The sequence below is a fragment of the Salvelinus namaycush genome, unplaced genomic scaffold (genome assembly GCF_016432855.1).
Source record: "Salvelinus namaycush isolate Seneca unplaced genomic scaffold, SaNama_1.0 Scaffold78, whole genome shotgun sequence".
Lineage (NCBI taxonomy): Eukaryota > Metazoa > Chordata > Actinopteri > Salmoniformes > Salmonidae > Salvelinus > Salvelinus namaycush.
The window spans coordinates 62,307-88,989 of NW_024061508.1; the positions used below are offsets into that span (position 1 = coordinate 62,307).

At 48.1% G+C, this 26,683-nt stretch overlaps 1 protein-coding gene across 1 annotated transcript; it reads right to left on the reverse strand.

The window, feature by feature from the left end:
- Positions 1-220: 220 nt before the first annotated feature.
- On the reverse strand, positions 221-20,055 carry LOC120042788 (tRNA-dihydrouridine(16/17) synthase [NAD(P)(+)]-like). Its single transcript, XM_038987594.1, has 14 exons — positions 19,973-20,055; positions 17,672-17,933; positions 16,503-16,611; positions 16,294-16,344; positions 12,904-13,016; positions 12,228-12,310; positions 10,775-10,878; positions 9,931-10,078; positions 9,719-9,815; positions 5,110-5,198; positions 4,669-4,835; positions 4,046-4,083; positions 1,503-1,578; positions 221-1,401 (listed from the first exon to the last, which is right to left on the reverse strand). The coding sequence occupies exons 2-14, from the start codon at positions 17,909-17,911 to the stop codon at positions 1,241-1,243; spliced, it is 1,476 nt and encodes a 491-aa protein (XP_038843522.1). The 5' UTR covers positions 17,912-17,933; positions 19,973-20,055; the 3' UTR covers positions 221-1,240.
- Between the last annotated feature and the right edge of the window lie 6,628 nt (positions 20,056-26,683).

The following is a 26,683-nucleotide window of genomic DNA, read 5'->3' on the forward strand; positions in this document are numbered from 1 at the left end:
CAGACACTTCAGAACAAACTGCCCTTTGATTGTGTTTTTGGGGACTATCCATTGTTCCATGTAGTGAATGATATTCTGTGTTTGTATGGGCCAATTTTTTTTATTTTATTTAACCTTTATTTAACTAGGCAAGTCAGTTAAGAACAAATTCTTATTTACAATGATGGCCTACCGGGGAACAGTGGGTTAACTGCCTTGTTCAGGGGCAGAACGACAGATTTTTACCTTGTCAGCTCGGGGATTCGATCTAGCAACCTTTCGGTTACTAGTCCAACGGTTACTGGCCCAAAGCTCTAACCACTAGGCTACCTACCGCTCCAACAATGATGAATTATGAATATGAAGAACAGATCTCAGATCAGCACACCTACCCTAAAATACCTTCTGGAGACAGGCCTAGAAAACAAACTCCAAGCCCTACACATCACACATTAAGACTAGGCGCTTGATGAAAAATTATATATTAAAAAAAAAACGGACTGACTTCTGTTGGACAGAGAGTCACCATTCTAACAGTCAGGTGATAAAATATCATTCTAGTTCAGGGGGAACACATGACAAAGATCAACAGGAAATAGTCCCATTATTTACCACAACCAAAAGACAAATAAATGTAGAGATTGAGCAGTACTGGGATAGTACTGTTACGACTGAGCTTTTCCTCCTTCCAGAAACGGCTGTAGACCAACTAGAAAGACCCAGATGGAACTGCACTTTTTGGGGTGAATCTCTGACTTCAAAGCTAACTTGTTATGCTAAAGTCCAAGAGAGAAATTAGTCCATTACATCAGTCCCAGTGGAGCTAGTCCAGGAAGACTCCCCCCATTACATCAGTCCCAGTTGAGCTAGTCCAGGAAGACTCCCCCCATTACATCAGTCCCAGTGGAGCTAGTCCAGGAAGACTCCCCCAGTCAGTCAGGTAGGAGGAGGAGGGCGTAGTGGTGAAACCCCATCTAAGCCAGTGCAGCACAGCACCAATGGAGGACAGTGGTGAGTATGTATGAGACAGGATGGATGCACACGTGTGTTCCTTACAATATGTTCTTGTGTCTCTGTATACTGTTGATGGATACAGTTTCTCACATCCTGCTGTGTGTGTGTGTGTGTGTGTGTGTGTGTGTGTGTGTGTGTGTGTGTGTGTGTGTGTGTGTGTGTGTGTGTGTGTGTGTGTGTGTGTGTGTGTGTGTGTGTGTGTGTGTGTGTGTGTGTACTGCTCTTCGTCTGAATGGATGTCCATGTCTCAGGACACAGTCTGTCCTCTGTGGGGGTCTGTTGGGGTGCTGAGGGTCCCGTTCAACAATCCTCCATCCTCTTCCTCCTGTAATCCTCTGCTCTTTCCCTCCTCCTCTTCCCGCTCTGACTTCTGTTTCTCTGCCTTGGTCTTGAACCTCAGCCCGTGACCTGTAAACCAGACGAGAGGAAATAAATGATATATCAGAGAAAGACAGCTGTGTGTGTGTGTGTGTGTGTGTGTGTGTGTGTGTGTGTGTGTGTGGACTCACTTGGGCAGTCTGCCACCTCCTTGTAGGCCTTCTTTTTACAGCAGCCTCGACACAGGTTGAATACACACTGATTACCCTACAGAGAGAGAGAGAGAGAGAGGGGGTTAGGGACCTGAAGAGAGGGGGGGGTTAGGGACTTAGAGAGAGAGGGGGGGGGGGGTTAGGGACCTGGAGAGGGGGGTTAGAGAGAGAGAGAGGGGGTTAGGGCCCGGGAGAGAGGGAGAGGGGGGTTAGGGCCCGAGAGAGGGGGTTAGGGCCCGAGAGAGAGGGGGAGGGGGATTAGAGAGAGAGAGAGAGGGTTAGGGCCCGGGAGAGAGGGAGAGGGGGATTAGAGAGAGAGAGAGAGGGTTAGGGCCCGAGGGAGAGGGGGTTAGGGACCTGGAGAGAGGGGGTTAGGGACCTGGAGAGAGGGAGAGGGGGTTAGGGCCCGGGAGAGGGGGATTAGAGAGAGAGAGAGAGAGAGAGGGTTAGGGCCCAAGAGAGAGGGAGAGGGGGTTAGGGACCTGGAGAGAGGGAGAGGGGGTTAGGGCCCGGGAGAGGGGGATTAGAGAGAGAGAGAGAGGGTTAGGGCCCGAGGGAGAGGGGTTAGGGAGAGAGAGAGGGGGTTAGGGCCCGGGAGAGAGGGGTTAGGGAGAGAGAGAGAGGGGTTAGGGAGAGAGAGAGGGGGGTTAGGGCCCGGGAGAGAGGGGTTAGGGAGAGAGAGAGAGGGGTTAGGGAGAGAGAGAGGGGGTTAGGGCCCGGGAGAGAGAGGGGTTAGGGAGAGAGAGAGGGGGTTAGGGCCCGGGAGAGAGGGGTTAGGGAGAGAGAGAGGGGGTTAGGGAGAGAGAGAGAGGGGTAGGGCCCGGGAGAGGGGGGTTAGGGAGAGAGAGAGAGGGTTAGGGCCCGGGAGAGGGGGGTTAGGGAGAGAGAGAGAGGGTTAGGGCCCGGGAGAGGGGGGTTAGGGAGAGAGAGGGTTAGGGCCCGGGAGAGAGAGAGGGTTAGGGCCCGGGAGAGAGGGGTTAGGGAGAGAGAGAGAGAGAGGGTTAGGGCCCGGGAGGTACAAAATTGCGCCAACAGACATGGCAGCTCTGCTTCTAGCTCCTAAGAATCTGACCTGCATACGTATCACTATTATACACAGTCAGTCAGGACACGTTCTCCATTGAACCTAGTCCAGGGCTAAACTTCATCTGTATTGAGGAATCTGGTGAGTGACGCCCTCTCATCCTACACATGGTAATGAGGAACAGGGTGAAGAGGTGTTTACACACGGTAATGAGGAACAGGGTGAAGAGGTGTTTACACATGGTAATGAGGAACAGGGGGAGAGGTGTTTACACATGGTAATGAGGAACAGGGGGAAGAGGTGTTTACACATGGTAATGAGGAACAGGGGAAAGAGGTGTTTACACATGGTAATGAGGAACAGGGGGAAGAGGTGTTTACACATGGTAATGAGGAACAGGGTGAAGAGGTGTTTACACATGGTAATGAGGAACAGGGTGAAGAGGTGTTTACACATGGTAATGAGGAACAGGGTGAAGAGGTGTTTACACATGGTAATGAGGAACAGGGTGAAGAGGTGTTTACACATGGTAATGAGGAACAGGGGGAAGAGGTGTTTACACATGGTAATGAGGAACAGGGGGAAGAGGTGTTTACACATGGTAATGAGGAACAGGGTGAAGAGGTGTTTACACATGGTAATGAGGAACAGGGTGAAGAGGTGTTTACACATGGTAATGAGGAACAGGGTGAAGAGGTGTTTACACATGGTAATGAGGAACAGGGTGAAGAGGTGTTTACACATGGTAATGAGGAACAGGGTGAAGAGGTGTTTACACATGGTAATGAGGAACAGGGTGAAGAGGTGTTTACACATGGTAATGAGGAACAGGGTGAAGAGGTGTTTACACATGGTAATGAGGAACAGGGTGAAGAGGTGTTTACACATGGTAATGAGGAACAGGGTGAAGAGGTGTTTACACATGGTAATGAGGAACAGGGTGAAGAGGTGTTTACACATGGTAATGAGGAACAGGGGGAAGAGGTGTTTACACATGGTAATGAGGAACAGGGTGAAGAGGTGTTTACACATGGTAATGAGGCACAGGGTGAAGAGGTGTTTACACATGGTAATGAGGCACAGGGTGAAGAGGTGTTTACACATGGTAATGAGGCACAGGGTGAAGAGGTTGCTACACATGGTAATGGGTAACAGGGTGAAGAGGTGGTTACACATGGTAATGAGGAACAGGGTGAAGAGGTGTTTACACATGGTAATGAGGAACAGGGTGAAGAGGTGTTTACACATGGTAATGAGGAACAGGGTGAAGAGGTGTTTACACATGGTAATGAGGAACAGGGTGAAGAGGTGTTTACACATGGTAATGAGGAACAGGGTGAAGAGGTGTTTACACATGGTAATGAGGAACAGGGTGAAGAGGTGTTTACACATGGTAATGAGGAACAGGGTGAAGAGGTGTTTACACATGGTAATGAGGAACAGGGTGAAGAGGTGTTTACACATGGTAATGAGGAACAGGGTGAAGAGGTCCACTCACCTTTGGATTTCCACACTGCTCACACTTGATGTACTTTGCTGCAGAGAAAACGGGTGAAACAGAGGTTATCTACTGTACTGTTTGTGTAGGCTGAGTCTCTGTAGAATTATAAACTGGGTGGTTCCAGCCCTGAATGCTGATTGGCTGACAGCCGTGGTATATCAGACCGCATACCACGGGTATGACAAAACACATACCAATATACCACGGCTAAGGGCTGTTCTTAAGCACGACGCAACGCTGAGTGCCTGGACACAGCCCTTAGCCGTGGTATATTGGCCATATACCACACACCCCCAAGGTGCCTTATTGCTGTTATAAACTGGTTACCAACGTAATTAGAGCAGTAAAAATAAATGTTTTGTCATACACTGGGTGGTTCGAGCCCTGAATGCTGATTGGCTGACAGCCGTGGTATATCAGACGGTAGGTACACCACGGGTATGACAAAACATTTTGTTTCACTGCCCTAATTACGTTGGTAACCAGTTTATAATAGCAATAAGGCACCTTGGGGGTGTGTGGTATATGGCCAATATAACACGGCTAAGGGCCTTATTGCTTAATTAGACTGGAGACAGAGAGTACAGGTGACTGCAGTACTACGAGGAGAAATAACTCACGTTTCTGCTCGGGACAGAAGTTCTTGTGGGGGTTTCTGGCTTTCTTCTTCTGTTTGTTTTTGGAGAGGGCATCGCTCGCGCCGTCCGAGTCCTCTTGTGACAACGCCCTCTTGTGACACACTGCCTTCACCTCCGTACCGTTACCGTTAGCAACCGGATCCTTCGGCCTGGCAGGAACAATGTTCATTGTCACGTCAACATGTTACGGTTTCTATGTGTGTGGACTGATGATTTTGATCTTCTAATCAAATAACATTTTATTGGTCACAGATGTTATTGGTCAGCAGATGTTAATGCGAGTGTAGTAAAATGCTTGTACTTCTAGTTCTGACCGTACAGTAATATCTAACAAGTAATCTAACAATTCCACAACAACTACCTAATAAACACACATCTAAGTAAAGGAATGTACACAGATCTCAACAGGAAATTGTCACTCACACTGGTCTGACGTACGGCTGGCAGATCCAATGAGGGAATGGCAGCCCAACCACCTGCCCCGCCTCCTCTCCTCCATTGGTTATCTCCTCCTGCAGAGGTTAAACAAATGAGAATGGAACCAGTGTCATCATCTAGCTGTGTTAGGAGGGGGGAGAAGTGGGGGATGAGGGGGAAGAAGAGGGGGATGAGGGGGGAGAAGAGGATGAGAAGAGGAGAAGAGGGGGGGAGAAGAGGAATTGGTGAGGAAGACAAACTAAAAAGGAGTAAAACATTTTGGGGAGGAGGAAAGGAAAAGTGAAAAACAGAATGATCCCTTGGTACCTGGCAGTGTAGCTAACCCTCAGTACCTGGCAGTGTAGTTAACCCTTGAAACCTGGCAGTGTAGCTAACCCTAACCCTCAGTACCTGGCAGTGTAGTTAACCCTTGAAACCTGGCAATGTAGCTAACCCTAACCCTCAGTACCTAGCAGTGTAGTTAACCCTTGAAACCTGGCAGTGTAGCTAACCCTAACCCTCAGTACCTAGCAGTGTAGTTAACCCTTGAAACCTCGCAGTGTAGCTAACCCTAACCCTTGGTACCTGGCAGTGTAGTTAACCCTAACCCTCAGTACCTGGCAGTGTAGTTAACCCTTGAAACCTGGCAGTGTAGCTAACCCTAACCCTCAGTACCTAGCAGTGTAGTTAACCCTTGAAACCTGGCAGTGTAGCTAACCCTAACCCTCAGTACCTAGCAGTGTAGTTAACCCTTGAAACCTGGCAGTGTAGCTAACCCTAACCCTCAGTACCTGGCAGTGTAGTTAACCCTAACCCTCAGTACCTGGTAGTGTAGTTAACCCTAACCCTTGGTACCTGGCAGTGTAGCTAACCCTAACCCTCAGTACCTGGCAGTGTAGTTAACCCTTGAAACCTGGCAGTGTAGCTAACCCTAACCTTAGGTACCTGGCAGTGTAGCTAACCCTAACCCTCAGTACCTGGCAGTGTAGCTAACCCTAACCCTCAGTACCTGGCAGTGTAGCTAACCCTAACCCTCAGTACCTGGCAGTGTAGCTAACCCTTGGTACCTGGCAGTGTAGTTAACCCTAACCCTCAGTACCTGGCAGTGTAGCTAACCCTTGGTACCTGGCAGTGTAGTTAACCCTAACCCTCAGTACCTGGCAGTGTAGCTAACCCTTGGTACCTGGCAGTGTAGCTAACCCTAACCCTCAGTACCTGGCAGTGTAGCTAACCCTCAGTACCTGGCAGTGTAGTTAACCCTAACCCTCAGTACCTGGCAGTGTAGCTAACCCTAACCCTCAGTACCTGGCAGTGTAGCTAACCCTTGGTACCTGGCAGTGTAGCTAACCCTAACCCTCAGTACCTGGCAGTGTAGCTAACCCTTGGTACCTGGCAGTGTAGTTAACCCTAACCCTCAGTACCTGGCAGTGTAGCTAACCCTTGGTACCTGGCAGTGTAGTTAACCCTAACCCTCAGTACCTGGCAGTGTAGCTAACCCTAACCCTCAGTACCTGGCAGTGTAGCTAACCCTTGGTACCTGGCAGTGTAGTTCACCCTAACCCTCAGTACCTGGCAGTGTAGCTAACCCTAACCCTCAGTACCTGGCAGTGTAGCTAACCCTTGGTACCTGGCAGTGTAGTTAACCCTAACCCTTGGTACCTGGCAGTGTAGCTAACCCTAACCCTCAGTACCTGGCAGTGTAGCTAACCCTTGGTACCTGGCAGTGTAGTTAACCCTAACCCTCAGTACCTGGCAGTGTAGCTAACCCTTGGTACCTGGCAGTGTAGTTAACCCTAACCCTCAGTACCTGGCAGTGTAGCTAACCCTTGGTACCTGGCAGCGTAGTAAACCCTAACCCTCAGTACCTGGCAGTGTAGCTAACCCTTGGTACCTGGCAGCGTAGTAAACCCTAACCCTTGATACCTGGCAGCGTAGTTAACCCTAACCCTCAGTACCTAGCAGTGTAGCTAACCCTAACCCTTGGTACCTGGCAGCGTAGTTAACCCTAACCCTCAGTACCTGGCAGTGTAGCTAACCCTTGGTACCTGGCAGTGTAGCTAACCCTAACCCTCAGTACCTGGCAGTGTAGCTAACCCTTGGTACCTGGCAGTGTAGTAAACCCTAACCCTCAGTACCTGGCAGTGTAGCTAACCCTAGGTACCTGGCAGTGTACTTAACCCTAACCCTCAGTACCTGGCAGTGTAGCTAACCCTAACCCTTGGTACCTGGCAGTGTAGTTAACCCTAGGTACCTGGCAGCGTAGTTAACCCTAACCCTCAGTACCTGGCAGTGTAGCTAACCCTTGGTACCTGGCAGTGTAGTTAACCCTAGGTACCTGGCAGCGTAGTTAACCCTAACCCTCAGTACCTGGCAGTGTAGCTAACCCTTGGTACCTGGCAGTGTAGTTAACCCTAACCCTCAGTACCTGGCAGTGTAGCTAACCCTTGGTACCTGGCAGCGTAGTAAACCCTAACCCTCAGTACCTGGCAGTGTAGCTAACCCTTGGTACCTGGCAGCGTAGTAAACCCTAACCCTTGATACCTGGCAGCGTAGTTAACCCTAAACCTCAGTACCTAGCAGTGTAGCTAACCCTAACCCTTGGTACCTGGCAGTGTAGTTAACCCTAAACCTCAGTACCTAGCAGTGTAGCTAACCCTAACCCTAGGTACCTGGCAGTGTAGCTAACCCTAAACCTCAGTACCTGGCAGTGTAGCTAACCCTTGGTACCTGGCAGTGTAGCTAACCCTTGGTACCTGGCAGTGTAGTAAACCCTAACCCTCAGTACCTGGCAGTGTAGCTAACCCTAGGTACCTGGCAGTGTAGCTAACCCTTGGTACCTGGCAGTGTAGCTAACCCTTGGTACCTGGCAGTGTAGCTAACCCTTGGTACCTGGCAGTGTAGTAAACCCTAACCCTCAGTACCTGGCAGTGTAGCTAACCCTCAGTACCTGGCAGTGTAGCTAACCCTAACCCTTGGTACCTGGCAGTGTAGTTAACCCTAGGTACCTGGCAGCGTAGTTAACCCTAACCCTCAGTACCTGGCAGTGTAGCTAACCCTTGGTACCTGGCAGTGTAGTTAACCCTAGGTACCTGGCAGCGTAGTTAACCCTAACCCTCAGTACCTGGCAGTGTAGCTAACCCTTGGTACCTGGCAGTGTAGTTAACCCTAACCCTAGGTACCTGGCAGCGTAGTAAACCCTAACCCTCAGTACCTGGCAGTGTAGCTAACCCTTGGTACCTGGCAGCGTAGTAAACCCTAACCCTTGATACCTGGCAGCGTAGTTAACCCTAAACCTCAGTACCTAGCAGTGTAGCTAACCCTAACCCTTGGTACCTGGCAGCGTAGTTAACCCTAACCCTAGGTACCTGACAGTGTAGCTAACCCTAACCCTAGGTACCTGGCAGTGTAGTTAACCCTAAACCTCAGTACCTGGCAGTGTAGCTAACCCTTGGTACCTGGCAGTGTAGCTAACCCTAACCCTCAGTACCTGGCAGTGTAGCTAACCCTAACCCTCAGTACCTAGCAGCGTAGCTAACCCTAACCCTTGGTACCTGGCAGTGTAGCTAACCCTAACCCTCAGTACCTGGCAGTGTAGCTAACCAGAACCCTTGGTACCTGGCAGTGTAGTTAACCCTAACCCTAGGTACCTGGCAGCGTAGTTAACCCTAACCCTAGGTACCTGGCAGCGTAGTTAACCCTAACCCTAGGTACCTGGCAGTGTAGTTAACCCTAACCCTAGGTACCTGGCAGTGTAGTTAACCCTAACCCTTGGTACCTGGCAGTGTAGCTAACCCTAACCCTAGGTACCTGGCAGTGTAGCTAACCAGAACCCTTGGTACCTGGCAGTGTAGTTAACCCTAACCCTAGGTACCTGGCAGCGTAGTTAACCCTAACCCTAGGTACCTGGCAGCGTAGTTAACCCTAACCCTAGGTACCTGGCAGTGTAGTTAACCCTAACCCTAGGTACCTGGCAGTGTAGTTAACCCTAACCCTAGGTACCTGGCAGCGTAGTTAACCCTAACCCTTGGTACCTGGCAGTGTAGTTAACCCTAACCCTTGGTACCTGGTAGTGCAGCTAACCCTTGGTACCTGGTAGCGTAGTTAACCCTAACCCTAGGTACCTGGCAGTGTAGTTAACCCTAACCCTAGGTACCTGACAGTGTAGCTAACCCTAACCCTTGGTACCTGGTAGTGCAGCTAACCCTTGGTACCTGGCAGCGTAGTTAACCCTGGGTACCTGGCAGTGTAGTTAACCCTAACCCTAGGTACCTGGCAGTGTAGTTAACCCTTGGTACCTGGCAGTGTAGCTAACCCTAACCCTTGGTACCTAGCAGTGTAGTTAACCCTAACCCTCAGTACCTGGCAGTGTAGTTAACCCTAACCCTAGGTACCTGACAGTGTAGCTAACCCTAACCCTTGGTACCTAGCAGTGTAGTTAACCCTAACCCTCAGTACCTGGCAGTGTAGTTAACCCTAACCCTAGGTACCTGACAGTGTAGCTAACCCTAACCCTTGGTACCTAGCAGTGTAGTTAACCCTAACCCTAGGTACCTGGCAGTGTAGTTAACCCTAACCCTAGGTACCTGGCAGCGTAGTTAACCCTAACCCTTGGTACCTGGCAGCGTAGTCTGAGTTGTCTGCTGACCTCTGTCAGCCCCTGCAGGTTCTTCACCTTGGCCAGCTCCTCTCTCAGGTCCTTGTGGATCTGCAGCCTGGAGAAACACTAACAAATAAACACACACACAGATTGTGGCGATAGTGAAGTACTGAGTGTGTGTGTGTGTCCCTCCGGGTGTGTGTGTCCCTCCGGGTGTGTGTGTTACATACGTGTGGTGCCAGAGCTTGAAGAGGTGTGCTCTGACATAGGACAGGGTACAGGGAGGGTACTGACTGACCACCTCCAGATACTCCTCAGCCATCTCCCATACAGGAGGGCTGAGACCCTCAAACAGAGCTGGGTTATGGAGGTTCCCCTCTGGAAACACACACAGAGAGAGAGAGAAACACACACACAGAGAGAGAGAGAAACACACACAGAGAACGAGAGAAACACACACAGAGAAAGAGAGAAACACACAGAGAGAGAGAGAGAAACACACACAGAGAACGAGAGAAACACACACAGAGAAAGAGAGAAACACACACAGAGAGAGAGAAACACACACAGAGAACGAGAGAAACACACACAGAGAACGAGAGAAACACACACAGAGAAAGAGAGAAACACACACAGAGAAAGAGAGAAACACACAGAGAAAGAGAGAAACACACACAGAGAAAGAGAGAAACACACAGAGAAAGAGAGAAACACACACAGAGAACCATACACACACAGACACAGAGAGAGAGAACCATACACACACAGACACATGAGAGAGAGAGAAACACACACAGAGAGAGAAACACACACAGAGAGAGAAACACACACAGAGAGAGAGAGAAACACACACAGAGAAAGAGAGAAACACACACAGAGAAAGAGAGAAACACACACAGAGAAAGAGAGAAACACACACAGAGAGAGAGAGAAACACACAGAGAGAGAGAGAGAACCATACACACACAGACACATGAGAGAGAGAGAGAAAGTGATAAACACAAATTAGTAGGTGTTATGACTCTTGGGAGACTAATTACTCAAGGTGAGGCGGAGGTGTGTGTGTGTGTGTACCTGCACTCATCACCCCCTGTACTCCAGTCTCCTCCATACACTGCTCCACATCACTCAGGTGTTGGATGTTACCGTTAGCAAACACAGGGATGTTAACAGCGTTCCTATAGCAACAACACGCACAGAGAGATAGAGAGCGACTGTTTAATAAACCCAGTACAATCACATGATCAGCTATGTCACAATAGAATAGAGTACTGTACAGTAGAATATACTAGAATGTTTTCCTGGGAAGAAACTTCTTGGAGACGTACGAGACTACACAAACTGTCTGAACTACACAGCAGAGACCTATTAGACTACACAAACTGTCTGAACTACACGGCAGAGACCTATTAGACTACACAAACTGTCTGCACTACACAGCAGAGACCTACTAGACTACACAAACTGTCTGAACTACACAGCAGAGACCTACTAGACTACACAAACTGTCTGAACTACACAGCAGAGACCTACTAGACTACACAAACTGTCTCCAACTACACAGCAGAGACCTACTAGACTACACAAACTGTCTGAACTACACAGCAGAGACCTACTAGACTAAACAAACTGTCTGCATCTACACAGCAGAGACCTACTAGACTACACAAACTGTCTGAACTACACAGCAGAGACCTACTAGACTACACAAACTGTCTGAACTACACAGCAGAGACCTACTAGACTAAACAAACTGTCTGCATCTACACAGCAGAGACCTACTAGACTACACAAACTGTCTGAACTACACAGCAGAGACCTACTAGACTACACAAACTGTCTGAACTACACAGCAGAGACCTACTAGACTAAACAAACTGTCTGCATCTACACAGCAGAGACCTACTAGACTACACAAACTGTCTGAACTACACAGCAGAGACCTACTAGACTACACAAACTGTCTGAACTACACAGCAGAGACCTACTAGACTACACAAACTGTCTGCATCTACACAGCAGAGACCTACTAGACTACACAAACTGTCTGAACTACACAGCAGAGACCTACTAGACTACACAAACTGTCTGCAACTACACAGCAGAGACCTACTAGACTACCTCCAACTACACAGCAGAGACCTACTAGACTACACAAACTGTCTCCAACTACACAGCAGAGACCTACTAGACTACACAAACTACCTCCAACTACACGGCAGAGACCTACTAGACTACACAAACTGTCTCCAACTACACAGCAGAGACCTACTAGACTACACAAACTGTCTGCAACTACACAGCAGAGACCTACTAGACTACACAAACTGTCTGAACTACACAGCAGAGACCTACTAGACTACACAAACTGTCTGAACTACACAGCAGAGACCTACTAGACTACACAAACTGTCTGAACTACACAGCAGAGACCTATTAGACTACACAAACTGTCTCCAACTGACAAACATAATATTGGTTCTTCTCTGTAGTCTTAATTTAACTGTGAGGGAACTGCAGTGTTTACCGTACAGCCTTGATGTGTTCCCAGCTAGCGATGCCTGTCGCGGGTCCTTTCTGGTCCTTGGTCCGACCGTGGACGGTCAGCAGCTGAGACAGAGATGGAGAGGTCTGAATGAAAAGACTGCCTACCTGGTTAAATAAAAATTTTATTAAATGAGTGTGTCTGTGTGTTGCTATGGAGAGAGACAGCATAGGTGACACTGCAGTACTACGAGGAACATTTTTGATGAGGCTCTCTTGTTCAGATATTTGTAAATGGACTGGAGGCAGGGCATGAAAGGGATAACGAATCCAGTTGTTTGTGTCATTCGTTTCGAGAAAGTACCTGCGTAATTGCGCACCCAACTCACTCAGGTGCTTCGCTATATCAAATTTGACATTGTCCGTAAGCTTGAGTTCATTTGAACACAAAAAAAATCATACAATGATGGAAAGACCTGTGTGTTGTCCTTGTTAATGCAGACAGAGAAGAGCTCCAACTTCTTAATCATAGCCTCAATTTTGTCCCGCACATTGAATATAGTTGCGGAGAGTCCCTGTAATCCTAGATTCAGATCATTCAGGAGAGAGAGAAAACATCACCCAGATAGACCAAGCACCTCTAAATATAATCTGGCTTATTTTAGGTCATGTTTCACAGAAGATCAAAATAAAATACTTGTGTGTGTGATGTTTCCTACCTGGCAGCCAGCCTTCTCCAGCATCTGAGCGTACTGAACAGTGTCCTCCATCTTGTTAAACACACGGATCTTACAGGTGATGGGAACAGAGATCTTCTCATTGGCTAGCTTCACTAAGGAGAAACAGAGAGAAAATACTGGCTAGCTTAAATCAAATCAAATGTTATTGGTCACATACACGTGTTTAGCAGACGTTATTGTGGGTGTAGCGAAATGCTTGTGTTTCTAGCTCCGACAGTGTAGTAATATCTAACAATTCCACAAAATATACCCAATACACACACATCTAAGTAAAGGAATGGAATTTAAAAAATATATGGCCTGGCTGTATGTAATAACACAAAACATTTTCTGGGCTAACAATGTAAGAAATAATACATAAAAAACAAAATACTGCAAAGTTTTCTAAGAGCTAAAAACATTGAAACCAGGTGACGTGGAGAGGATCTGTGTCTGCAACATATACTCTCACTACTGGTGTCCCCCAGGGCTCCGTTCTAGGCCCTCTCCTCTTCTCTCTATACACCAAGTCACTCAGCTCCGTCATATCCTCACATGGTCTCTCCTATCAATACTATGTGGATGACACTCAACTACTTTTCACCTTCCCCCCCTTCTGACACTCATTTGGCAACACGCATCTCTGCATGCCTGGCAGATATCTCAGCTTGGATGTCGGCCCACCACCTCAAGCTCAACCTGGACAAGACAGAGCTGCTCTTCCTCCCGGGGAAGGCCTGCCTGCTCCAAGACCTCTCCATCACAGTTGACAACTCCATGGTGTTCCCATCCCAGAGTGCAAAGAACCATGGCAGGACACTAGACAACACCCTTTTCTGCAAACATCAAAGCAGTGACTCTCTCCTGCAGGGTCAAGCTCTACAACATCCATAGAGTACAACCCTTCCTCACACAGGAAGTAGCACAGGTCCTAATGCAGGCACTTCTCCCGTCTGGACTACTGCAGCTCTCTGTTGGCTGGGCTCCCAGCTTGTGCCATCAAACCCCTGCAACTTCTCCAGAACGCCGCAGCCCGCTCCTCAACACACTCCAATGTCTTCCAGTCCAAGCATTATCTTCAAGACCCTGGTGTTTGCCTACGGAACAGCAAGAGGAACTGCCCCTCACTACCTTCAGGCTATGCTCAAACCCTACACCCCAACCGGACTACTCCGTTCTGCCACCTCTGGTCTCTTGGCCCTCCCACCCCACAGCTCCCACTCAGCCCAGTCCAAGCTCTTCTCTCTCCTGGCACCCCAATGGTGGAACAAACTTCCCCCTGACGCTAAGATAGCAGAGTCCCTGCCCATCTTCTGAAAACATATAGAACCCTAAACTCCCACAAAAAACTCCCACTTTACACTTTTTTTCTACTAATTATCTAGTAAAGACTGAGTGCTTATGATGTACAGAACATTCCAGACAAGTAAAACACAGCATGACACCATTCCAGACAGGTAAAACACAGCATGATACCATTCCAGACAGGTAACACACAGCATGATACCATTCCAGACAGGTAAAACACAGCATGATACCATTCCAGACAGGTAAAACACAGCATGACACCATTCCAGACAGGTAAAACACAGCATGACACCATACCAGACAGGTAAAACGCAGCATGACACCATTCCAGACAGGTAAAACACTGCATGACACCATTGCAGACAGGTAAAACGCAGCATGACACCATTCCAGACAGGTAAAACACAGCATGACACCATTCCAGACAGGTAAAACACAGCATGACACCATTCCAGACAGGTAAAACACAGCATGACACCATACCAGACAGGTAAAACACTGCATGACACCATTCCAGACAGGTAAAACGCAGCATGACACCATTCCAGACAGGTAAAACACAGCATGACACCATACCAGACAGGTAAAACACAGCATGACACCATTCCAGACAGGTAAAACATACCATGACACCATTCCAGACAGGTAAAACATACCATGACACCATTCCAGACAGGTAAAACATACCATGACACCATTCCAGACAGGTAAAACGCAGCATGACACCATACCAGACAGGTAAAACATACCATGACACCATACCAGACAGGTAAAACATACCATGACACCATACCAGACAGGTAAAACACAGCATGACACCATTCCAGACAGGTAAAACGCACCATGACACCATACCAGACAGGTAAAACACAGCATGACACCATACCAGACAGGTAAAATGCAGCATGACACCATTGCAGACAGGTAAAACGCAGCATGACACCATTGCAGACAGGTAAAACGCAGCATGACACCATTGCAGACAGGTAAAACGCAGCATGACACCATTCCAGACAGGTAAAACACAGCATGACACCATTCCAGACAGGTAAAACACAGCATGACACCATTCCAGACAGGTAAAACACAGCATGACACCATACCAGACAGGTAAAACACTGCATGACACCATTCCAGACAGGTAAAATGCAGCATGACACCATTCCAGACAGGTAAAACACAGCATGACACCATACCAGACAGGTAAAACGCAGCATGACACCATACCAGACAGGTAAAACATACCATGACACCATTCCAGACAGGTAAAACATACCATGACACCATTCCAGACAGGTAAAACATACCATGACACCATTCCAGACAGGTAAAACGCAGCATGACACCATACCAGACAGGTAAAACACAGCATGACACCATACCAGACAGGTAAAACATACCATGACACCATACCAGACAGGTAAAACATACCATGACACCATACCAGACAGGTAAAACACAGCATGACACCATTCCAGACAGGTAAAACGCACCATGACACCATACCAGACAGGTAAAACACAGCATGACACCATACCAGACAGGTAAAATGCAGCATGACACCATTCCAGACAGGTAAAACACAGCATGACACCATACCAGACAGGTAAAACACAGCATGACACCATACCAGACAGGTAAAATGCAGCATGACACCATTCCAGACAGGTAAAACATACCATGACACCATTCCAGACAGGTAAAACGCAGCATGACACCATTCCAGACAGGTAAAACACAGCATGACACCATACCAGACAGGTAAAACACAGCATGACACCATTCCAGACAGGTAAAACACAGCATGACACCATTCCAGACAGGTAAAACATACCATGACACCATTCCAGACAGGTAAAACGCAGCATGACACCATACCAGACAGGTAAAACATAGCATGACACCATACCAGACAGGTAAAACACAGCATGACACCATTCCAGACAGGTAAAACACAGCATGACACCATTCCAGACAGGTAAAACATAGCATGACACCATACCAGACAGGTAAAACATAGCATACTATATGTCATTTCTACCTCTCCAACTCTCTCCCTCTTTTCTCTCTGTTCAAACTCACCCATCTTCTCCAGCAGCTCCCACTCATCCTGTAGGAAGACCCCGTAGTGCCCTTCGTCAGAAATAAGCCAGTTAGAAACAAGTTGACCCCATACATACAGCACGCTTAGCCTAATTGAAAACCACTGTTTTTTAATCAGGGTTTCTCTCTCTCACACACACTCTCTCTCTCTGTCTCTGAGTGGGGTTTCTGGGTTGGTTAGTTAGTACCTCTCTTGGCGATCATCTGTGGGCATCCCAGGTTGAGATCGATAGCATCACAGTAGTCCTGAGCCAGTAGACATGCCTGGACAAACACCTCTGGGTCGTTGGCACAGAACTGAGACACACACACACACACACACAGATAGACACACACAAAGAAAGCAGAGAAAGTGCATTACAAACCCCTCTGAGTTATTGGCACAGAACTGAGACCATAACACAGGAATCGGGGTGAGTGGTGATGGTAAAACACAGAGGTTAGCTGCAACGGGGTGAGAGGTGATGGTAAAACACAGAGGTTAGCTGCAACGGGGTGAGAGGTGATGGTAAAACAGAGGCTAGCTGAAACGGGGTGTGAGGTGATGGTAAAACACAGAGGTTAGCTGCAACGGGGTGAGAGGTGATGGTAAAACAGAGGTTAGCTGAAACGGGGTGAGAGGTGATGGTAAAACACAGAGGTTAGCTGCAACGGGGTGAGAGGTGATGGTAAAACAGAGGTTAGCTGCAACGGGGTGAGAGGTGATGGTAAAACACAGAGGCTAGCTGAAACGGGGTGAGAGGTGATGGTACAACACAGAGGCTAGCTGCAACGGGGTGAGAGGTGATGGTAAAACACAGAGGCTAGCTGAAACGGGGTGAGAGGTGATGGTAAAACACAGAGGTTAGCTGCAACGGGGTGAGAGGTGATGGTAAAACAGAGGTTAGCTGTAACGGGGTGAGAGGTGATGGTAAAACAGAGGCTAGCTGAAAAGGGGTGAGAGGTGATGGTAAAACAGAGGCTAGCTGAAACGGGGTGAGAGGTGATGGTACAACACAGAGGCTAGCTGCAACGGGGTGAGAGGTGATGGTAAAACAGAGGCTAGCTGAAAAGGGGTGAGAGGTGATGGTACAACACAGAGGTTAGCTGCAACGGGGTGAGAGGTGATGGTAAAACAGAGGCTAGCTGAAAAGGGGTGAGAGGTGATGGTAAAACAGAGGCTAGCTGAAACGGGGTGAGAGGTGATGGTACAACACAGAGGCTAGCTGCAACGGGGTGAGAGGTGATGGTAAAACACAGAGGCTAGCTGAAACGGGGTGAGAGGTGATGGTAAAACAGAGGTTGGCTAATAGCTGTAGTTGAATAATACTACCTGTGACACTCCCTCTGTCAGCATGTGTTTGTGTGTCTCTCTCACCTGTGTAATAAGCGGCCTGTCTTCGGGGCAGACTTCGCTGTACAGGTTATCTTTCCTGTAGTTGGCGTCGCGTACAAACACCTGCGCGTGCAGCATGGGCGTGTAGCACAGCTCGGCGCCATGGCGACGGCTCAGTAGACGCCAGGCCAGCTCGCTCTGGTCCACCATGGGTGCAACGACGTAACGCGCTCCCCTCAGCGTGGTCTTCCAGAACTCAAAGCCTTGCAGCTTCACCGCCATCACAGCAGCCTCGCAGCCTGACCTGACAGAGGGAGAGGGGAATGAGAGAGAAAATGAAGTTGTTTTGAGCAAAGGAGGACAACACAGTCAAAATAAGAGGGTACTGGGTAGAACTAAAGTAGGAAGAGGATTCCCCTTGGGCCACTGAGCACCTAAATGGGTCACATGGTCTTTCTTGGATATGAACTGGCTCCCGAGTGAAGCAGTGGTCTAAGGCACTGCATCTCAATGCAAGAGAAGTCACTACAGTCCCTGGTTCGAATCCAGGCTGTATCACAGGCCATCATTGGGAGTCCCATAGGGCAGCGCACAATTGGCCCAGCGTTGTCCGGGGTAGGCAGTCATTGTAAATAAGAATTTGTTCTTAACTGACTTGCCTAGTTAAATAAAGGTAAAATAAAATAAAATAAATTAAAAAGCTATAAAAAGCTATATCTGTAGAACTTAGTATATCTGTAGGACTTACAGCGACATAGTATATCTGTAGGACTTACAGCGACATAGTATATCTGTAGGACTTATAGCGACATAGTATATCTGTAGGACTTACAGCGACATAGTATATCTGTAGGACTTACAGCGACATAGTATATCTGTAGGACTTACAGCGACATAGTATATCTGTAGGACTTACAGCGACATAGTATATCTGTAGGACTTACAGCGACATAGTATATCTGTAGGACTTACAGCGACATAGTATATCTGTAGGACTTACAGCGACATAGTATATCTGTAGGACTTACAGCGACATAGTATATCTGTAGGACTTACAGCGACATAGTATATCTGTAGGACTTACAGCGACATAGTAAATCTGTAGGACTTACAGCGACATAGTATATCTGTAGGACTTACAGCGACACAGTAAATCTGTAGGACTTACAGCGACATAGTATATCTGTAGGACTTACAGCGACATAGTATATCTGTAGGACTTACAGCGACATAGTATATCTGTAGGACTTATAGCGACATAGTATATCTGTAGGACTTACAGCGACATAGTAAATCTGTAGGACTTACAGCGACATAGTATATCTGTAGGACTTATAGCGACATAGTATATCTGTAGGACTTACAGCGACATAGTATATCTGTAGGACTTATAGCGACATAGTATATCTGTAGGACTTACAGCGACATAGTAAATCTGTAGGACTTACAGCGACATAGTATATCTGTAGGACTTATAGCGACATAGTATATCTGTAGGACTTACAGCGACATAGTATATCTGTAGGACTTATAGCGACATAGTATATCTGTAGGACTTACAGCGACATAGTAAATCTGTAGGACTTACAGCGACATAGTAAATCTGTAGGACTTACAGCGACATAGTATATCTGTAGGACTTACAGCGACATAGTATATCTGTAGGACTTACAGCGACATAGTATATCTGTAGGACTTACAGCGACATAGTATATCTGTAGGACTTATAGCGACACAGTATATCTGTAGGACTTATAGCGACACAGTATATCTGTAGGACTTATAGCGACACAGTATATCTGTAGGACTTATAGCGACACAGTATATCTGTAGGACTTATAGCGACACAGTATATCTGTAGGACTTATAGCGACACAGTATATCTGTAGGACTTATAGCGACATAGTATATCTGTAGGACTTATGGGACTGATTAAAACTGCTTAAATCTCTGGACAGTTTCATAGGGTAGTTATTATATACGTTTTGACATTGTTATATCCCTCATCTCCGCGCAAGCATGATGCTCTGGATGTGACAAAGACAATTTAATTCATGTTAATACGGACATTTCTAAAACATTTACAAAGCAGCAGAGTTCCCGAGATCCACCAATGTTAGCGATCGCGTGTCAGAACTGGTGCACACATTCTGTAGCTAGTTATACAGCCATTGGGTGCACATGACTCTTGGTAACCCATCCAGCTAACGTTAGCACAGTGGTTTGTACAATTCCGGTGGATTTGATTTAAATAGAGTCCACAACAAAAAACATGTTGATGACACGCTAGTAGACATATCTAACATTTCATCAAAATGCTTGATAACACAAAATAACATTTACCTGTATGAGAAACACTTTGTAAAATGTACTCCAGGATGTTCTCAACAGTGATTCGTGTGCCAAACCAGTGTAACAGTCAAATATGACCGAGGGGAAACGATAAGTGGCAGAAGGTTCTGCCTGGTTTCAGTAACTTTGCTTTTGAACATTGCTGAGCACATATTTCCATTTAAGCTACATTTTGGAGTTGTGAGCTCTCTCTATAGTTAGTTGTAATGATGTTAGTCCCAGGATTAGTTCCTCAAATAGCATAATAATTGTGTATCAAGCAGGAAATAATCTATACCAGAAAAAACAAGGCAACAGTAAACATGTTGTCCCCCACGAATGATGCAGCGCCCCCATTGGGCCAATCAGTGTAATTTTGTAAATGACAGATCTCTATGGCAAGATGCATCATTCACTTAAGTTGTCAATACTACTACTACTGCCACTACCACTACTACTACCACCACCACAACCACCACCACTACTACTAAAACTACTACCACCACCACTACTACCACCACCCCCACTACTACAACTACTACCACCACCACTACTACCACCACCCCCACTACTACGACTACTACCACCACCACTACTACCACCACCCCCACTACTACAACTACTACCACCACCCCCACTACTACTACTACCACTACTACCACCTCCCCCACTACTACTACTACCACTACTACCACCACTACTACCACCACCCCCACTACTACAACTACTACCACTACCACTACTACCACCACCCCAACTACTACAACTACTACCACTACTACTACTACCACCACTACTACTACTACTACTTCTAAAACCACCACCAGTACCACTACCACTACCACCACTACTACACTCAGCAAAAAAAGAAACGTCCCTTTTTCAGGACCCTGTCTTTCAAAGATAATTTGTAAAAATCCAAATAACTTCACAGATCTTCATTGTAAATGGTTTAAACACATGCTTGTTCAATGAACCATAAACAATTAATGAACATGCACCTGTGAAACGGTCGTTAAGACACTAACAGCTTACAGACGGTAGGCAATTAAGGTCACAGTTATGAAAACTTAGGACACTAAAGAGGCCTTTCTACTGACTCTGAAAAACACCAAAAGAAAGGGTCCCTGCTCATCTGCGTGAACGTGCCTTATGCATGCTGCAAGGAGGCATGAGGACTGCAGATGTGGCCAGGGCAATAAATTACTAGTACTACCACTACCACCACTACTACTACTACTATTGCTACTACCACTACTACTACTACTACTGCTACTATTGCTACTATTGCTACTACTGCTACTACTACTGCTGCTACTACTACTACTACTACTACTACTACTACTACTGCTACTGCTACTACCACTACTGCTACTATTGCTACTACTACTACTACTACTACTACTACTACTACTACTACTACTACTACTACTACCACTACTGCTACTATTGCTACTACTACTACTACTGCTGCTACTACTACTACCACTACTGCTACTATTGCCACTAATACTACTACCACTACCACTACCACTACTACCACTACCACTACCACTACCACTACTACTACTACCACTACCATTACCATTACCACTACTACCATTACTACTACTACCACTATCATTACCATTACCACTACTACCATTACCACTACTACTACTGCTACTGATACTACCACTACTTTCACTATTTCTACATTTTAGATGTACATTTTAGTCCTTTAGCATACTTACAGGGTCACTAGAAATATAGATCCTTCTGTAATATGCCAATATCATTTTACAAACCCAACAGTTCATCAGTGTCGTTAGTGACATAACTAGAACTGACAGCTTCCTACATGTTTACTCCATAATCTAAATATAAACTATATAGCTCTGTCTCTATCCATGGCCCTCAGCTGTCTCTATCCATGGCCCTCAGCTGTCTCCTCTGTCTCTATCCATGGCCCTCAGCTGTCTCTATCCATGGCCCTCAGCTGTCTCCTCTGTCTCTATCCATGGCCCTCCTCTGTCTCTATCCATGGCCCTCAGCTGTCTCTATCCATGGCCCTCAGCTGCCTCCTCTGTCTCTATCCATGGCCCTCAGCTGCCTCCTCTGTCTCTATCCATGGCCCTCAGCTGCCTCCTCTTTCTCTATCCATGGCCCTCAGCTGTCTCCTCTGTCTCTATCCATGGCCCTCCTCTGTCTCTATCCATGGCCCTCAGCTGCCTCCTCTGTCTCTATCCATGGCCCTCAGCTGCCTCCTCTGTCTCTATCCATGGCCCTCAGCTGCCTCCTCTGTCTCTATCCATGGCCCTCAGCTGCCTCCTCTGTCTCTATCCATGGCCCTCAGCTGCCTCCTCTGTCTCTATCCATGGCCCTCAGCTGCCTCCTCTGTCTCTATCCTTGGCCCTCAGCTGCCTCCTCTGTCTCTATCCATGGCCCTCAGCTGCCTCCACTGCCTCTATCCATGGCCCTCAGCTGCCTCCTCTGTCTCTATCCATGGCCCTCAGCTGCCTCCTCTGTCTCTATCCATGGCCCTCAGCTGCCTCCTCTGTCTCTATCCATGGCCCTCAGCTGCCTCCTCTGTCTCTATCCATGGCCCTCAGCTGCCTCCTCTGTCTCTATCCATGGCCCTCAGCTGCCTCCTCTGTCTCTATCCATGGCCCTCAGCTGCCTCCTCTGTCTCTATCCATGGCCCTCAGCTGCCTCCTCTGTCTCTATCCATGGCCCTCAGCTGCCTCCTCTCTCTATCCATGGCCCTCAGCTGCCTCCTCTGTCTCTATCCATGGCCCTCCTCTTTCTCTATCCATGGCCCTCAGCTGCCTCCTCTGTCTCTATCCATGGCCCTCAGCTGCCTCCTCTGTCTCTATCCATGGCCCTCAGCTGCCTCCTCTGTCTCTATCCATGGCCCTCCTCTGTCTCTATCCATGGCCCTCAGCTGCCTCCTCTGTCTCTATCCATGGCCCTCAGCTGCCTCCTCTGTCTCTATCCATGGCCCTCAGCTGCCTCCTCTGTCTCTATCCATGGCCCTCAGCTGCCTCCTCTATCTCTATCCATGGCCCTCAGCTGCCTCCTCTGTCTCTATCCATGGCCCTCAGCTGTCTCCTCTGTCTCTATCCATGGCCCTCAGCTGTTTCCTCTGTCTCTATCCATGGCCCTCAGCTGCCTCCTCTGTCTCTATCCATGGCCCTCAGCTGCCTCCTCTGTCTCTATCCATGGCCCTCTGCTGCCTCCTCTGTCTCTATCCATGGCCCTCAGCTGCCTCCTCTGTCTCTATCCATGGCCCTCAGCTGCCTCCTCTGTCTCTATCCATGGCCCTCAGCTGCCTCCTCTGTCTCTATCCATGGCCCTCAGCTGCCTCCTCTCTCTATCCATGGCCCTCAGCTGCCTCCTCTGTCTCTATCCATGGCCCTCAGCTGCCTCCTCTGCCTCTATCCATGGCCCTCAACTGCCTCTATCCATGGCCCTCAGCTGTCTCCTCTGCCTCTATCCATGGCCCTCAACTGCCTCTATCCATGGCCCTCAACTGCCTCTATCCATGGCCCTCAGCTGCCTCTATCCATGGCCCTCAGCTGCCTCCTCTGTCTCTATCCATGGCCCTCAGCTGCCTCCTCTGTCTCTATCCTTGGCCCTCAGCTGCCTCCTCTGTCTCTATCCATGGCCCTCAGCTGCCTCCTCTGCCTCTATCCATGGCCCTCAGCTGCCTCCTCTGTCTCTATCCATGGCCCTCAGCTGCCTCCTCTGTCTCTATCCATGGCCCTCAGCTGCCTCCTCTGTCTCTATCCATGGCCCTCAGCTGCCTCCTCTGTCTCTATCCATGGCCTTCAGCTGCCTCCTCTGTCTCTATCCATGGCCCTCAGCTGCCTCCTCTGTCTCTATCCATGGCCCTCAGCTGCCTCCTCTGTCTCTATCCATGGCCCTCAGCTGTCTCCTCTGTCTCTATCCATGGCCCTCAGCTGTCTCCTCTGTCTCTATCCATGGCCCTCAGCTGCCTCCTCTGTCTCTATCCATGGCCCTCAGCTGCCTCCTCTGTCTCTATCCATGGCCCTCTGCTGCCTCCTCTGTCTCTATCCATGGCCCTCAGCTGCCTCCTCTGTCTCTATCCATGGCCCTCAGCTGCCTCCTCTGTCTCTATCCATGGCCCTCAGCTGCCTCTGTCTCTATCCATGGCCCTCAGCTGCCTCCTCTGTCTCTATCCATGGCCCTCAGCTGCCTCCTCTGTCTCTATCCATGGCCCTCAGCTGCCTCCTCTGCCTCTATCCATGGCCCTCAACTGCCTCTATCCATGGCCCTCAGCTGCCTCCTCTGCCTCTATCCATGGCCCTCAACTGCCTCTATCCATGGCCCTCAACTGCCTCTATCCATGGCCCTCAGCTGCCTCTATCCATGGCCCTCAGCTGCCTCCTCTGTCTCTATCCATGGCCCTCAGCTGCATCCTCTCTCTATCCATGGCCCTCAGCTGCCTCCTCTGCCTCTATTCATGGCCCTCAACTGCCTCTATCCATGGCCCTCAACTGCCTCTATCCATGGCCCTCAGCTGCCTCTATCCATGGCCCTCAGCTGCCTCCTCTGTCTCTATCCATGGCCCTCAGCTGCCTACTCTCTCTATCCATGGCCCTCAGCTGCCTCCTCTGTCTCTATCAATGGCCCTCAGCTGCCTCCTCTGTCTCTATCCATGGCCCTCAGCTGCCTCCTCTGTCTCTATCCATGGCCCTCAGCTGCCTCCTCTGTCTCTATCCATGGCCCTCAGCTGCCTCCTCTGTCTCTATCCATGGCCCTCAGCTGCCTCCTCTCTCTATCCATGGCCCTCAGCTGCCTCCTCTGTCTCTATCCATGGCCCTCAGCTGCCTCCTCTGCCTCTATCCATGGCCCTCAGCTGCCTCCTCTGTCTCTATCCATGGCCCTCAGCTGCCTCCTCTGTCTCAGAAATAATGACAACACAGACAACATGGCTGCATCTCTGTCTAACTAATGATGACAACAGTCTGAAGTGGCTTCATCTCCTCGTCTCCTCTCCTTCATCTCAATAGTCTAGTAGCTTCCTCTCCTCATCTCCTCTCCTTCATCTCAATAGTCTTGTAGTTTCCTCTCCTCATCTCCTCTCCTTCATCTCAATAGTCTTGTAGTTTCCTCTCCTCCTCTCCTCTCCTTAATCTCAATTGTCTTGTAGTTTCCTCTCCTCGTCTCCTCTCCTTCATCTCAATAGTCTAGTAGCTTCCTCTCCTCATCTCCTCTCCTTCATCTCAATAGTCTTGTAGTTTCCTCTCCTCATCTCCTCTCCTTCATCTCAATAGTCTAGTAGCTTCCTCTCCTCATCTCCTCTCCTTCATCTCAATAGTCTTGTAGTTTCCTCTCCTCGTCTCCTCTCCTTCATCTTAATAGTCGAAAACTGGACAAGTCAAAGCAAAAATATGATGGATCTCTACCAGGAACTTGCGTTCCACTGTCCAGTTTCTTTCCCATGAGTGCGGATGAAGAAAGAGATGAGGTGATGAGGAGAATAAGCCATTGTATTGAGATGCACCCGGGGAGACAGTGAGGTCTTGTGATATTTGCTGTGTCATGATGAGGTAATCCAGTCTGTGCTACAGTTTGTCTGGTGTGTGTGTGTGTGTGTGTGCGTGCGTGCGTGCGTGCGTGCGTGCGTGCGTGCGTGCGTGCGTGCGTGCGTGCGTGCGTGCGTGCGTATGTGTGTGTTGTTAGGCAGGATGTCACCAGAAAGGAAATAGTCCTCTCAAATCAACAGGAAATAGGCCTCACAAAACGACAGGAAACACCAGACATCACTGATGGAGCTAGACACAGCTGAATCTCACTGACCAGGATGGAGAATCAATAACTCAGTAAATACTGCATCTCACTGACCAGGATGGAGAATCAATAACTCAGTAAATACTGCATCTCACTGACCAGGATGGAGAATCAATAACTCAGTAAATACTGCATCTCACTGACCAGGATGGAGAATCAATAACTCAGTAAATACTGCATCTCACTGACCAGGATGGAGAATCAATAACTCAGTAAATACTGTATCTCACTGACCAGGATGGAGAATCAATAACTCAGTAAATACTGCATCTCACTGACCAGGATAGAGAATCAATAACTCAGTAAATACTGCAGGTCACTGACCAGGATGGAGAATCAATAACTCAGTAAATACTGCAGGTTACTGACCAGGTTGGAGAATCAATAACTCAGTAAATACTGTATCTCACTGACCAGGATGGAGAATCAATAACTCAGTAAATACTGCATCTCACTGACCAGGATGGAGAATCAATAACTCAGTACATACTGCATCTCACTGACCAGGATGGAGAATCAATAACTCAGTAAATACTGCAGGTCACTGACCAGGATGGATAATCAATAACTCAGTAAATACTGCATCTCACTGACCAGGATGGAGAATCAATAACTCAGTAAATACTGCAGGTCACTGACCAGGATGGAGAATCAATAACTCAGTAAATACTGCAGGTCACTGACCAGGATGGATCATCAATAACTCAGTAAATACTGCATCTCACTGACCAGGATGGAGAATCAATAACTCAGTAAATACTGCAGGTCACTGACCAGGATGGAGAATCAATAACTCAGTAAATACTGCATCTCACTGACCAGGATGGAGAATCAATAACTCAGTAAATACTGCATCTCACTGACCAGGATGGAGAATCAATAACTCAGCAAATACTGCAGGTCACTGACCAGGTTGGAGAATCAATA

Excerpts from the sequence above, each read along its gene's own strand:
- LOC120042788 (XM_038987594.1), bottom strand. The coding sequence starts at position 17,911 with ATGGCGGTGAAGCTGCAAGGCTTTGAGTTCTGGAAGACCACGCTGAGG. Across the intron at positions 10,079-10,774 it reads ACAGGGGGTGATGAGTGCAG|AGGGGAACCTCCATAACCCA; the intron begins GTACACACACAC and ends GTGTGTTTCCAG. Across the intron at positions 1,579-4,045 it reads AGCAGTGTGGAAATCCAAAG|GGTAATCAGTGTGTATTCAA; the intron begins GTGAGTGGACCT and ends CTCTCTCTGTAG.